This window comes from Podarcis gaigeae (assembly GCF_964106915.1).
Source record: "Podarcis gaigeae genome assembly, chromosome: 2".
NCBI classification, from domain to species: domain Eukaryota; kingdom Metazoa; phylum Chordata; class Lepidosauria; order Squamata; family Lacertidae; genus Podarcis; species Podarcis gaigeae.
In genome coordinates, this window is record NC_139679.1 from 86277803 (window position 1) to 86292028 (window position 14226).

General features: G+C 44.6%; 1 protein-coding gene across 1 annotated transcript in view; it reads left to right on the plus strand.

The window, feature by feature from the left end:
• Positions 1-843: 843 nt before the first annotated feature.
• The window catches only part of TPRA1 (transmembrane protein adipocyte associated 1), a 28176-nt gene continuing 14793 nt past the window's right edge, over positions 844-14226 (plus strand). Inside the window, exons 1-4 of the mRNA XM_083725583.1 lie at positions 844-1036; positions 9299-9501; positions 9635-9767; positions 13352-13438. Of these exons, the coding sequence (XP_083581709.1) occupies positions 9311-9501; positions 9635-9767; positions 13352-13438 (411 nt within the window). The 5' untranslated portion in view covers positions 844-1036; positions 9299-9310. The remainder of the gene's footprint in view (positions 1037-9298; positions 9502-9634; positions 9768-13351; positions 13439-14226) is intronic.

Here is a 14226-nt window from a genome sequence, read left to right on the forward strand (position 1 = left end):
ACATTGTAACAACAACAACCCAGGGTTTCCCGCCTAAATTAACTGATGTGGACCTGAGTGAAAACTATATACACAATACCCCTGGTGGCCAGGGTGAGAACTTCAATACAGTACACAACATTTATAGAGTTTATATGCAAGATCACCCCGACTGAAATCCTATGCACGTTGACCTGAGAGTGAGTCTTAATGAACAAAGTAAGACATAGTTCCAAGTCAACACTCACAGAATTGCTCTGTCAGTACAGATTAGTCAACCTATTGTCAAAGTGGTTTAGAGGTCGGTCAGAGTGAATCGTTTTAGGAGACGAGAGTCCTTTGAAACACGTAGGACCGCATTTTGTGCTATTTACGAACGGACGTTGCCAAATGGATATTAATTCTTTCAAAGGGTGTCCCCCCCCCCGCGCCTCCTCGCTGCTTAGCTGTCAAGCAATATGCTCCTTTAAGACCTTTCGCGTCCTGCCCTCTGCCCCCGCCCCTCCGCTTTCCTCATTGGCTCCTTCGGCCCTTTTGTTTCGCTTTTGAGTACGGCTTCTTTACTTAGGCGCTTCGCGATTGGCTGAAGGCCATGAGGCTTAGGGAACGGCGCTCAATTCTCCCCCGCGAAGTGACGGCCGAAGAGTTTATTTGCCTTTTCCTCTCCCGCAGGGATCTGTTCGCCTTCGCCCCTTCGGTTGGAAGAGGCTGCTAAATCCGGCCGCGCTGGAAGGCCCCCCGCGACGCCGCAGAGCGCGGGGAAGTGACGGGTTGGGCGTTTTGCGGCTGTAGCTTCGCACGGTGCGCTAGCGACGTTCCCCCCCTCCCGCCGCCCGCCCTCTACACGCAGGCAGCCTCCTCCCCTTTTTTGGACCTGGGACAGGATCTCGGTGGCTTCGGGGACTGCCGGGCCGAAGTCCCGGGAATGAGCCACCGGCGCGAGGGAAAGCGGGAGAGGCCTCCTCCTCTGCCTCCCTCTGCCAGCGGGCGGGTGTAACCAGGAGGCGGCAGGCAGCGTGCGGCTTCTCCTCCGGCTGGAGAGAAGGAGACAGAGAAGGTAGGAGGAATCTCCCCCACCGCCTTCCGAAGAGCATCCCCGGTGGTCCCATATGGGGGAGCGGGGATCACCCGGGCACGGTTATTAGTGATGGCCAGGCTCCTTTGGCGCGAGTCTCCAGTTGCTGTCCTCCTGGCACGGCAAAGCGAAGCATCGCGGCACCTTTTTCTGCTGCCCCGTTTTAAGATGCCGTGTCTTCCCCTCCCCTCGATCTAGTAGCCACCATTCCCTGGCACGCAGTCCCACTTCTGTGTCAGATGTGGGATCCTTAAATGCATCCTCCTCCTCCCCTCATTTCCCAAACTAATGGGATGGGCAGATGTTTGTTTGCCTCTTAAAACATTAAGTCGCAGGATCGTTCTTCAGGATTCAGCTCTCCTCTTCCTCCTTTCTCTGAATACTGTAGTTTCCCCTGTCGTTGGTTTTGATCCATATGGTAGTTTCCTTTTCCTAGTGGTATCGGGGTGCGCGCGTGCTCTCTTTCCTTAAAGAGGGCGACGGCACCGAGGGTTTGTTTCCACCACTCAGCCCAAGGCTCCTTTGCTGTCAGGCGTGGGCCTCGGACATAAAGGGCATGACTGCCGCTTCCAGCATCCTCCGAGCTCCTTTGCTTGGTGCCTATTCCCTATTAGAAAACTCCTATCGCCCTCTGCGACTACTGATTTGTGTCCAGACTCAACTGTTTTATAACTGGTAACTTCTGGTAGCTTGTGTGTATAGTAAATCCTGATTGTGCTTTTAATGGGTTTTCTGTTAACGGGTTCTGGTATAAACACCTAATAATCAAGTGTTAACAATATAACCACTGAGCACCTTGCCTGTGTATTTCGGAAGTGAGCCTTTTGGAAAGTTCAGTGGTGTGTGAGTGCATGCAGAGCATGTCTTTAAATAAGGGAGATAGAGACACCATTGTTAGCATGATGATTTATGATGATAAAGACTGTGTGGTTAAAATCTATAAGTAACCCAGCATAATGATGTGCAGTTCAGACCTCTGACATTGCAAGGACTGTCAGTCACAGATCCAAAGTTGCCCTTAGCTTTTGAACCGATGTGTTCCTACTTTCAACTCCTGCTGCATATTGGTATCATTGTATTTGTGGCTGAAATGACACACTTTTTCTCTCGCAAGTGTGCACATACGCATTTCCTCCCCTCTTCCTGTTTCTTGGGACACAGTCTTGATTTTCCAAGGTAATGAGTGCTTTCTGGGCCTTTTCTTATTGGCTCTGTACTAGACACAGGACCTTATATGATTTAACCAAGACTGAATTTGTAGCTAAGGTTGGGTTATGAAGTGTGCAGAGGCGATTTGAGAGACTGAACCGAAATTGACCCAAGACATGTTGCTTCCTGAAGAACAGGATGATGTGATGAAGATCATTAAAATTTATATAATGCACTTTGTCAAAGACCACAGGGAAGTTTTCAGCACAGAACATAAAAAAGAACGCATAGCATAATATCCATGCAAAAAATGTAAACGGCTATATAAATACAATTCATAATAATAAGCAATGCATAGTAATCATACACAGTAGTATATAATACGGAATGAACATAATTAATATCTACCAAGCAGCAATGTCAAATTATGCACAATGTCATCCCAAGCAATAAATTCCACAACTCAACCTCTGTAAAATAAAGAATTTTATTACCTGCTTATCTTGGGTGTAACCGTACAACATAATACCCCACTTTCTACATTCCAGTGTACTGACAGTTGAATTGTACTCCAAAATTGTTGATGTAACAACATCCTGCTGTACACCTGAGGCCTGCAGGCTAGCTTAGAGCGTCAGGGTAGGCTGCATAGTGCACACAGCTATGTCCTCCAAATGTTTTGCTACCGTTCCCTGTCCCCAAGCGTTTGCCATCCGAAATGGCTGTCTCACTCTGACCCCATTTGCACTATACAATTAACACAATATCATACCACTTTAAACAGTCAGTGCTTAAGTTCCAAAGAATCCTTGGAATTGTAGTTAAGGATGCCAAGAGTGGTTATGAGAACACTTCCCTTCACAGAGCTATAATTCTCAGAGTTCCATAGGAAGAGGAATTGACTGCTAAACTACTCTGATAATTGTAGTTCTGTGAGGAAAATAGGGGCTTCCTAATGACTCTCAACGGTGGGATGCGGGTGGCGCTGTGGGTAAAACCTCAGTGCCTAAGACTTGCCAATCGTATGGTCGGCGGTTCGAATCCCCACGGCGGGGTGAGCTCCCGTCTTCGGTCCCAGCTCCTGCCCTCCTAGCAGTTCAAAAGGACCCCTAAGTGCAAGTAGATAAATAGGTACCGCTTTATAGTGGGAAGGTAAATGGTGTTTCCGTGTGCTGTGCTAGTGCCGGTTCGCCGGAGCAGCTTCGTCATGCTGGCCACGTGACCCGGAAGTGTCTCCAGATAGCACTGGCCCCCGGCCTCTTAAGTGAGATGGGCGCACAACCCTAGAGTCGGACACGACTGGCCCGTACGGGCAGGGGTACCTTTACCTTTACCTTTTAATGACTCTCAACACTCTTAACAAACTACAGCTCCCAGGATTTTTTTGGGGGGGGGGGGCATGCCTATAAGTGGTAGAGTACCAGGCCTCTAATGGCAGGGTCAACTCTGACCTGTCCAGACCAAATGTTGTTACCCTGACTGGTTTAAAGCTCGCTTCCTGGTGTCCTGTGTGACAAGAAGTTCAGTGATAATGACACCTCTGTTAAAGAGAGAGAGAGAGCTCGTAACATGACATATGCCATGATTATGTTGTTGACCGCGAGTGTTTCATGGTGCTGGTTTCATTGTAATCAAGCTAAAGGTATGCGTAATTATTAAGGCAAATCCTCTAAGCAAGTTATTGCTCAAGAGGGTGCTTGGCATGTGTCTCTTGGAGGAGATAAAGCTGAGGCTTTAAGGCATGACAAGTTGTTTGCCAACAAGTAGCATATGTGACAAGCTTGAGAGCTATGCACGCTGCATTTTACTTTGTGGATTTTGCAGCTGGAGAATGTGACCTGGTATATTCAGAATGAGATTTTGCAAAAGCCGCACATAATGTTGGTGCCTGCCTGATTTCCCTGACAGACAATAGAATATGCACACTGATCCAGTTCTTAAATGCATATACTTCAAAATAAGTACCCTGTTGGCTCAGCTAGAATTGTGTTCTGACTGAGCAAGTGTGCTTACAATCAGTCTTAAAGTGCCTAAATGCTACAGTACTACTAAAATGGTATATCAAAACTCCCAAAGGCTACAATCCTAAAAGCATGTATTATGGAGTAAAACACAACTGATCCCAATATGTCTTCTGAGTACTGTGTATGTTCATATTATCAACAGCTGAATTAGATCCCTTGAGTTCTAGTTCTGTGCTGTTTACAAAAAAGAACAAAAAAGCTTAAGACTTTCAGCAGCCTAACAGCTTCTACTGCTACCTTTTCATACATATTTGCTGTCCCTGTATGTGCTTGGGAGGGCAATGTAGTGCAGTAGCTAACCTGGGCTAAGAGAAGATATGAAGTGAGTCCAGTTAAAGGTCACTGTCGTGATAACGTACTGCTTGTCCATTGCCGCTTCTTTTTACAGCCCATAAAATCTCGCCCCAAATTTAAGGTTCTAGTGGCATAAATGAACTGAACAGATGTTTTATTGTAGTGCTGTTGAAAACCCTACTCTCACAAGCTTGTCCTTGGGTAAAATGAGAAAGTAAATATGAAAGGGTGGGGCAAGAATGTCTTGGCTAGATAAAAGGCCTCCATATCTCTCTCTCTCTCTCTCTTTCTCTCTCTATATATTTGGAGAGTGCTGATAAGTTAGTGAAAAATGCAGTCTCTTAAAACAAAGAATTGTTGTGTTTCTCAGAATATGTTTTCAGTCCAGGAAACTTAACTCTGTTAACTATGTAATTTAAATTACTCCAACCATAGAAGTATAGAGAATGAAATATTTCCCAGCATTCCAAGACTCACATTCTAATAGACTCTGCAAGGATTAGATTAGCTTTTGAATATTTTGTAAACTCTTTAGGATCCAGTTTTTGTCAGATGGTGGATATGGAATCTGATTTGTGGGCCAGGGCTTAGATGTGGAGCATGTGAAGTACAATTGTGAGAACAGGACTGAGCGTGTGCAGAGTGCTGCGTTTTGACAAGCGGTTACAGCTCATTGTTTGAAATACAGTGGTACCTCGGGTTATATATGCTTCAGGTTACATACACTTCAGGTTACAGACTCTGCTAACCCAGAAATAGTACCTCGGGTTAAGAACTTTGCTTCAGGATGAGAACAGGAATTGTGCTCTGGCGGCGTGGCGGCAGCAGGAGGCCCCATTAGCTAAAGTGGTGCTTCAAGGTAAGAACAGTTTCAGGTTAAGAACGGACCTCCGGAACGAATTAAGTACTTAACCCGAGGTGTCACTGTATACAGCATCTATGACCTGAGATGGGACAAAAGTTTATAGAGCAGATTACATTAATTTCTGCTAGGCTTGAGTTCAGGTTCCTGCGCTCCTGGAAGCTAGCTGTGGAAGCTCTCATTTGTTTTGATTAAAATGCATGTGTTATTTGTAGGGCAAAGGATATAATGGTTGTGTAGAATAAAGGAGATACCTTGGAAATACTGCTGAAGGATGCATATAGGGAATGCAAGCAACTTGTTGATCTAGGTGTGTGTATGGTATAATACCTTTCATTAGGATCAACCCAAACATCAAAAAGCTCTAGGCTACCTTTCGAATTTTATAGAACTTCATTCAAGCCTTGATTTTTTATATTATTATTTTTTAAGAAAGATGGTTGACAGGGAGGAGAGAGAGATTAAGGTTGTTGGTAGAAGCCTAGCCTGCAATATTACACCCTTTAACAGTAAAATCCCATATACAGTATTAGGTCCTATTGAGTTCAAGAGGGATTCAGCAAGTATTTTGCAGATTTATTACATGGTGCCTAGTGCAAAAGGTCATAGTTTGCAACAGATATGCAGCACTAGTCTTGGACAGAGAAGCAATTCTCTCCCTGTATCTCTTTATAAAAAAACATACAAGCCAGCATTCTAGTTCAGCCTTCTGCAACTTGGTGTCTTCCAGATGTTTGGGGCTATAACTCCCACTAGTCCAGCCAACATAGGCAATTGTCAGGGTTGATGGGAGTTCTGGAGGGCCCCAGGATGAGAGAGCTATTCTAATCTGTATTTACTTTTGCCAGGAGGTTGTACCCTGCTTTCTAGCAAGCTCCCAGGCTGCCTTATAAGGAGTCAACTTTACCATAAAAACAAATGTACAAACATTAGAGTCTAGCTCTAATTGAAATTAACACGTGCCACATGCATAATCACTGTATTTCATATAGATGTAACTGAAAAACATAGTTAAAACTTACTCCTTTGTTTCTGATTTTCAACTCCAGTGTTTCTTTTCACTCTAAAAAAACAAGCTTGCATGTGCTGTTTGGTCCTACATGGCTTATTGTTATAATGTGCTTGAGGAGTGTCCTTCAGTCTTTGTCCCTACAAGGGCTGCGGTGTGAACTGCAGACACAGGACAAAGTGTATTTGTCTAAAGGAGCCGATTGCAAGAGGACTGGTTCTCTTGGGTAGGGCTTCTGTGTGTTTGTTCAGCCAGTATTCTACCACAGCTGTATCTGCTCAAGGCTTGGCTTTTCCCTTCACTTACAGCACAGTCGTGAGCACATACAAGTTGCTTTATACTAGGTAGATCAGTATGAACACACATATCTAGAATTAATAAGCTGAGCTATGCACGAGACTTGGTGCTTGTGCAATTCTTCTTTGTGCACCTCTTTCCTTATTGGTGCATTGTGAGAGGTCAGGAAGTCTCACATTGACCATAGTTTCCTGTTTTGTCCAAACCAGGGAACTGGCCCCTACATTTGAAACAAGCCAGGATCAATAATACACACACATGCACACACAGTGCTTATTTCTGGGGGTATGCAGGGGTACGCTTACCCCTAAACATTTTGTGAATCTAAGTTTGGCCTCATTGAGGGGCAGTATTTCAATATGAGTAGGAAAATGAGAGTACTCCTAAACATATTTTTAGGGGGGAGGGAAGCTGTGTATGTGTGTGTGTGTGTGTGTGTACACACCCACACCCACACACATCCATATGGAAAACAGTAGTCACTGCACATGCCACAAAGCTGTGATATTTATGTCTTAACTAAGGGTGTCTTAACTAAGTGTCAGGCCACTAGCCCACCTAGCTCAGTGTTGTCGTTGACACCAGGTTGGCTGATGGGAGTTGTAGTCCAAAACACTGACATGTGGTTGGCGAACACTGATTGTCAGTGGTTCTCCAGGGTTTCAGGCACAAATATTTCCCTGCGCTAACTGGAGATGTTGGGGACTGAACCTGGGACAGTCAGCATGCCAAGCATGTGCTCTATCCCTGAGCTACAGCCCTTTCTATGTAGAAAAAAAAAATAGTGTTACATGTGCCTATGGTCAGTCGATTATGTGAGGTAATGATTGGCCATTGTTTAGGTTACTTGCTACCAAGATTTTGAATGGGAGCATTTTCCCCTTCATAATTTAAAAGAGGACGGATATAATTATACACTTTAAGTAAAATACTATCACTTCTGGGCAAAGGAAATGTATTTTCCCATTAATGAATGAAATATATTTAAATTCGCATGACATCTATAAAGGCATAATCATAATTTTTGGTGCTTTATTAAAACGGATAAACTTGTCTTAAGAATACACAAGCAATGTGTTGTTTATTACAAAACATTGTGCAAACGTTTTCTGTCTTAAAGAGAGAGTACACTATTATACACAATAATTATTTAGTACTATGTAAACTTTATTTTACTTTGGCTTTTCTAATAATGTGCACGTTGGGTCTTACAACTATGGATTGAAACACCTCCCCTCCCCTCACCCCACCCCCTTTTTTAGTAGTAGGAGTGGAGGCCCCAAAAGTGCCCTGCTGGCAAACACTTTTACCACAGATGTCAGTCCTTTCGCCTTCCTCTCTCTTGTCTAGTTTGCCAATATGGGTGACCAGGAAACATTCCTTAGGAGGGTGAATTGGGTCTTTTGGCCTCCAGTCACTGAATTATCATGTAAATTTATATTGTTGTTTAAAGAATTTTGGTTTCTATGCTTTGAATGCATTGAAACACTTTAAAAGGCTTTGCTCCTAAGGCATGGGTGGAGAACCTTTGGTCCTCTGGATGATGCTGAACTACGGTTCTCATCATCCTTGGCTGTTGACCATGCTGAAGCACACAGCTCCCGAAGCAAATCTAGAGCACCTGCTTCAGAGCTGTCTGGTGGTGACTTCATTTTGGCAGGAGATAATTAGCTGTTAAGCTTAAACCCCCCCCCCCCAAGGCATTTCCGATGCTACTTGGCTGCATTCTAGCACTGTGGGCCTTCAACAAATGCATGCTGTGGTGGCTTTATAGAGCATTCTTGGTGACAAATTTTTAGAGCCTAGAAAGCCAGAACTTCACGTGTAATAGATGAGCGGCATGATAATATGTTCTAACTTGTGGTGTGTCATGTTTTGCAGAAGTGATAATTGGGTGTACAGAGGGAGAAAACCCTGGCCAACACACCTAGAAGCTTCCACTAAAACTCTGATAATCTGCTATGCATGCAGAAGGTCCCACTTTCTGCCAGTGTAGGAAATTCTGAGCTAGCTGGACCCATAGATGGACTTTATATAAGCAAGTTTCTCATATGTTTCTACCTTCCTAACTATTTAGTGCTGTGTGCTTATAATGGGAAATGAGCAGCGTTGCCTGTGAACCACAAACTGAAAGTTTTTTGTCGTAATAAAAGAACTAATAAAAAGCAGAGGAGGCAGCCTTCCTCAGCATCTGAAGTTTCTGAATACACTTCCAATGGTAGGGCCACATAGAATGCTTTGTAATAGTCTGTGCCAAGAGGTTACGGGTCTGGATGATAACTTTGAAGCTCTTGGTCTCGAGTTGTGTGTGTAAAGTACTTGGTGTTGCTGCTACTTCCTACTTGAGCAGCTAAGGACAAAGCTAAATCTAAAATAAAGCCAGACTGCAAACTTGATTTACTACAGGAAAAGGAACACAATTAGGTAATAAATGGTGCCTTCTCCCCTAGTTTCTGGGACCCACAATGAGGATTTACTTCAATAATAGAGTATTGGAATAGGCAAGAGGCATTCTAGGTGTGAGTTTCCTCATGAAGAGTGCCCTTTTGATGTGTGTGTATCTATTTCCTAATGATGATGCCCTTTTCTCTCACTTTCTTTCCCCCCAGAGCTGTGACAGGATGTCTTCTATAGTGACACCTCTAGTGAGGTTCTCTACGTACAACAATGCCACCTATCCACCTTCTACCACATTAGTGGCGGCGTTGGATAATGTCACTTCTGCACCCCTGACAACTGCACGGGCTGACGTCAACATTACTGTGCCACACAAGTGCTTGTTGTTGTTGTATGAAGACATTGGGACATCCAGGTGAGATGCTGTTTTGTGTAGGTGTGTGTGGCTTTTGTTTTCCTTCCTCTTCCTCTTCTCCTCCTTCCTCCACTTCCTGCATTTTAAAAACTGCATTCTAAAAACTGTTTTATCTTTTGTGCCTTATTTCTAGGGTCCGTTACTGGGACCTTCTGCTGCTGGTTCCCAATGTGCTTTTCTTTGCATTTCTCCTTTGGAAGCTGCCCTCTGCCAAGGCCAAAATCCACGCCACCTCCAGTCCCATCTTCACCACCTTTTACATACTGGTAAGTACAGGTCTTTCTGTTTTAGTTTTTTTAAGAGCAGGCCAGTGGGAAATTGGCCCACGTGGTCTTGCCTCCCTTAAGCTCACAAACCTAGCAGCATGGTCACTGATGACACCCTGGGGAAAATCTGTGCATCAGGGGTGCTTCCACAATACAAGCTGCAATTCTGGAACAGGAATAGGCAACCTGTGGCCCTCCAGGTGTTGCTGGACACATGTGCTGATGTATCTGGCTGGATGATCTGAACCTTTTGCCTTCTTGCTCTGTCCAGTACCCAGCACCTCCTGCCCTTCTTGCTCCTTGTTCAAGAGAAGGCTCATGGGGTGAGGAAGAATACTGCAATCTATTTCCCCATTTTGCCTACTCCCCTCTCCCAATATCCTACCCTGAGAGTAACACCCCTCTCCATTTAAACTGCATTGCTGTGTTTTAGAATCGGGAATGTGTTCAAAATGAATCCTCTCCTTAGGGTGGAGTGAGGGGTAGCTGCTGCTTCTGTCTCTGCTGCCTCTAAAGTCTGTCCTCCTTCCCAACAGCTTAGCTCACCCTGAGCCACTCATGGACAGCAGCCCCAGCCCACCCCCACCCCCCAATGCAGCAGTTGTCCACAGAAATGTATTTGAAAGAGGATTAGAGACATAGTTAAAGGAAGGGTTCTAGGTCAGGATCTAGCAGTGGTTAGACATTTTTTTTAAAAATCATTTACTTGTGCAATTTCATTGTATTTTCATAATTACTTCCTTTGGGGGGGGGCAGGGCGGACTTGAAGCCATTTATAAACAATAGTTGTAAGGAGTTCTGAAAAAGCAGATGTGTGAGGAGAAAAATGTCTCCTTATGCTTTAAGTCAGCTGATTATCAGTATCTTTGTGGAGATTGCCTCCTCCAGCCTAGTGTGTGTGTGTGCATTGTGGGTGGTTGTTGTTGTTTTTATAAATAAAAACCTCTGCTTGTTTTTTAAATCTCTGCTGTGCTGTCATTTGCACCCACTTCCACTTCCATTGCCGCTTCTCAGTTACTGCATGAGCAAAAGGGCTTCTTCTGAAAGGAGTGAGGAAGGAAGGGAATTGTTCCCAGGAGGCCGAGGATTGTGGCAGCAGCCCTGGGCAGCACATGGTGGTGCCATGATTTCTGCCAATGGGTGACTCAGCCTGGGCTGACTCTCAGGCTGGGAGCAGGAGATGGGTGCAGAGTGCAGCATGCCGGCAATAGAGGAAGTTGGACGTTGTGGGGTTGTTGTTGTTGTTTTCTAAAAAAGAAGATGTCATGTCCTGTGCAGGCTTTCTTGTGTATTGCATTGTCAGATGTATGACTGTCTGTTGCACAGAAGTCATGGGTATAGCCTCAGTGCAGGGAGTTCTTGGCTCTCCAGAAAGAAGTTTTTCCCCTTGAGGCCGAGGCGGCTAACCTGAACAAGCCGAGTGAGGTTGGTGGATGAGGTCTTTGGGGACGTCACAGCTGTGAACTTGACAGACTCCAAATGAAGCCTGATAGGCTCCCAGACTATGCGCAGCACCAGCTGCAGATGTTTGAGTCTGCTATAAGAGCCCTTTCTCCTGCAGAGAGTCATTGCTCTCAAGAAGCTCTTTGCTTTAGCCAAACAGTGACATTGGTTTCTCAGGCGTACAGTCTATCATCCCATGCATGGGTTTGGCCCTTCTGGTGCCCATGCTCTGAAAAGTATAGTGTGAATGTTGCCTTGGTCTCATTTATAAATACAGGCAACAAGCATTTTCCATGGGGATTACATTCCTGACCCCTGTGGGTGTCGGCAGAGCGAGCATAACCCTGCCCCATTCCACCCCTGCCCCACCCCCTTTTCCGGCCACTTCTGGGTTGGGGTGATGCTCGTGATCGTGCACATATTGAAAGCGTGTACAGTGGTCATTGCTTTTACAGAAACCCATGCCCTTCCCCTGAGGGCTGAAATGTTTGAAGCAGCAGGGGATAAATCAATCTGCCTGCAGTGTAACAAGTCCTATAATGTTAGGCTGAGGTGTGCATATGCATCTTACATTTGAGGCAATTCTGGATGCATTGTGTCCTACAGGGCACGCTTGAGGGAATAATGTAATGAATCAATGTTTGTTTTTTGTTCCTTTGTAAGTGGAGGCTCCTGCCATATTGGGGTTGGTGCAAAGTGCAGTGGCAATAAGACTGCTTAGCTCCCAAGCACACTAAATAATATTTCTGAAGGCAGCAAAGAAACTGGTTATTTCAGGAGCTTTATCTTGGAGAGGAAGTAGATATATTTTACAAATGCAGCATAGGAGGGTGGTAACAGGATGTACAGGGAACTGCCCAGAGGGCTGCTACAATGCAGGACATCCACAAACAAATACAGTACTGCAAATGCTCATTCACTTTTCTTGACAGGCTAAGAGGATATCTGCAAGGTGGTGCTAAAACCTGGTTCAGTCTTGCTGAAATCATTGTGTGGTGTTGTTGAGTGTGGCATCTGAAGTCCTGTTTACTCCGGCCTTCTGGTCCCAGTCTCCTTACAGCATCTGTCAGTGGGATTAATATATGTCAACTGTATAGAACCCAGCATGTAGCAGATTAGAATATGTGTGACCTCTGGAGAAGGGAGACAATGAATATTTGTGTTCTTAATATCAGTCGTAAGGAGGCTTCTGAATATGGCACACTTCAAACAAAACAAAAATCAATATTTCCTGAAGGGGCTGAAGTGTTGTTAAATGAAGTATAGCGTTTCAGAAGGCTAAGTTTTGTGGCCAGTAGTGGTAAGGTTGTAGCATTGTACACTGCATGTAACACTGAGCTGAACAAATGCTGGCAAAAATTAGTTTAGCTCCTTGTAGGTCATTTATTTTAAACGAAATAAGCTAAAACTAGGGAATACAACTCTGTTTCATGTGAGGTAGGATAAGCAGTTAGCGTATTGACATGTTTTGCATCTTTTCCAGCTAGAACTGGAAACTGTGTACAGTATCCCTAATGTTCCTGTGCCAAGGATTTTGAAAGACTTTATATTTCAGAATCTTCTGAGCTGATTTCGTGCCTTAAGCATTTTTTACTGTGTTCCCCACCCCCATCCCCTGCTGCTGCTGCTTCAGCAAATGAATTGTGGAGTCTTTCCCAGATCTGAGGCTCCTTAATTGATATCCTGTGGTGTTGGCTGCCTGTTTATTTAAAATTCTACGTGCACCAGGCAGGCACCAATAGAATATGAAGTGATTATGATACTAAAATCAGAGAATGGAGGAGCTAATAAGGATCAATATTTCAAGCCTTGAAAACCTTTAGTCCAGGTGTTGCCAGACTTCCAACTCACATCACCCCTGATCACTGGCTGTTCCCCATTTCTGATGTAGGTCTTACATGGCAAATTCTGTAGCATTTCTTTGCTGAGGTGACCTGGCTGAAGTAACCTGTTCCTTCTCAGCCTTAAAAAGAGGGAAAACCACTTCCCCCTATTTTTCTTCTGTTCCTCTGTAACTCATCCTGTTACAAAAACAAAATAAAATGTTAAAGGGGGACCTTGTTGATTGGTCTCCCATCCCTGAAGCCCATCATGCATTTTCTCTTCTGCCTTAATTTGTAACAATTGCCATTGTCTTCTAGGTGTTTGTGGTAGCTGTGGTTGGGATTGCTCGAGCGGTTGTCTCCATGACAGTCAGCGCTTCCACTGCTGCTACGGTTACTGACAAGGTGAGTGTGAGTTTGATACCAGAGGCTTTGGCCCCTTCTTCACCTTTTTTGGGGCAGGAATGCAAAAATATTTGAGCTCCATTTAGTCATCAGTTACAATAATGGGTGGAATTCATTGTACCACTAACTGGGGTACGTGTGCATGGAACAAGGTCTGCTTGTGCAACCCCCTGGACTCCTCCCCATATTTTGGGGTTTTGTGATGGATCAGCAAGGGTTTCTGATGCCCCAGTTGTTCAACAACAGCAACAAGGAAAAGGCTTCTTCTATCTCTCCCCTCCTCATCCCCAAACTTAGGCTGCTCAAACAAAGAAATATTGAGAAGAAAACCAGAAGTGGAGTTTTGGGTGAAAGGACTGTGAGCTCAGTTCAGTCCCTGAGAACAAAATCTTGGACCAAGCATGTGCTCAGAGACATCCTCTTCCTTCATTCTAAATGTACCTTGGCTGCTTCCTTCCCATCCTCACCTGAACCACTATTTTGCACCTGGCTGTCTGGTAGATTGGAGGGTGTGGTTCTCTTTTAACTCTTTGAACAGTATTGACTTTTGGCCTTGCCACCCTCCCATGCTTTGCTTGGCTCAACGCTAAATCCCTTTCTAGTCTCTAATCCTACTCGAACAAATGTTTTTATTGTCTAATTGTTTTTCAGTTTTGCATTTCTTTCTTTTTTGCAAGCCGTATTTGGTTGCATTTACATCGAGACAGCCAGTCTCAGGATTTGTATAAAACAATGTGGCTCTTCATTTAGGCAAATGAAGATCAGCAGAGTCAATTGCCACAAGAATG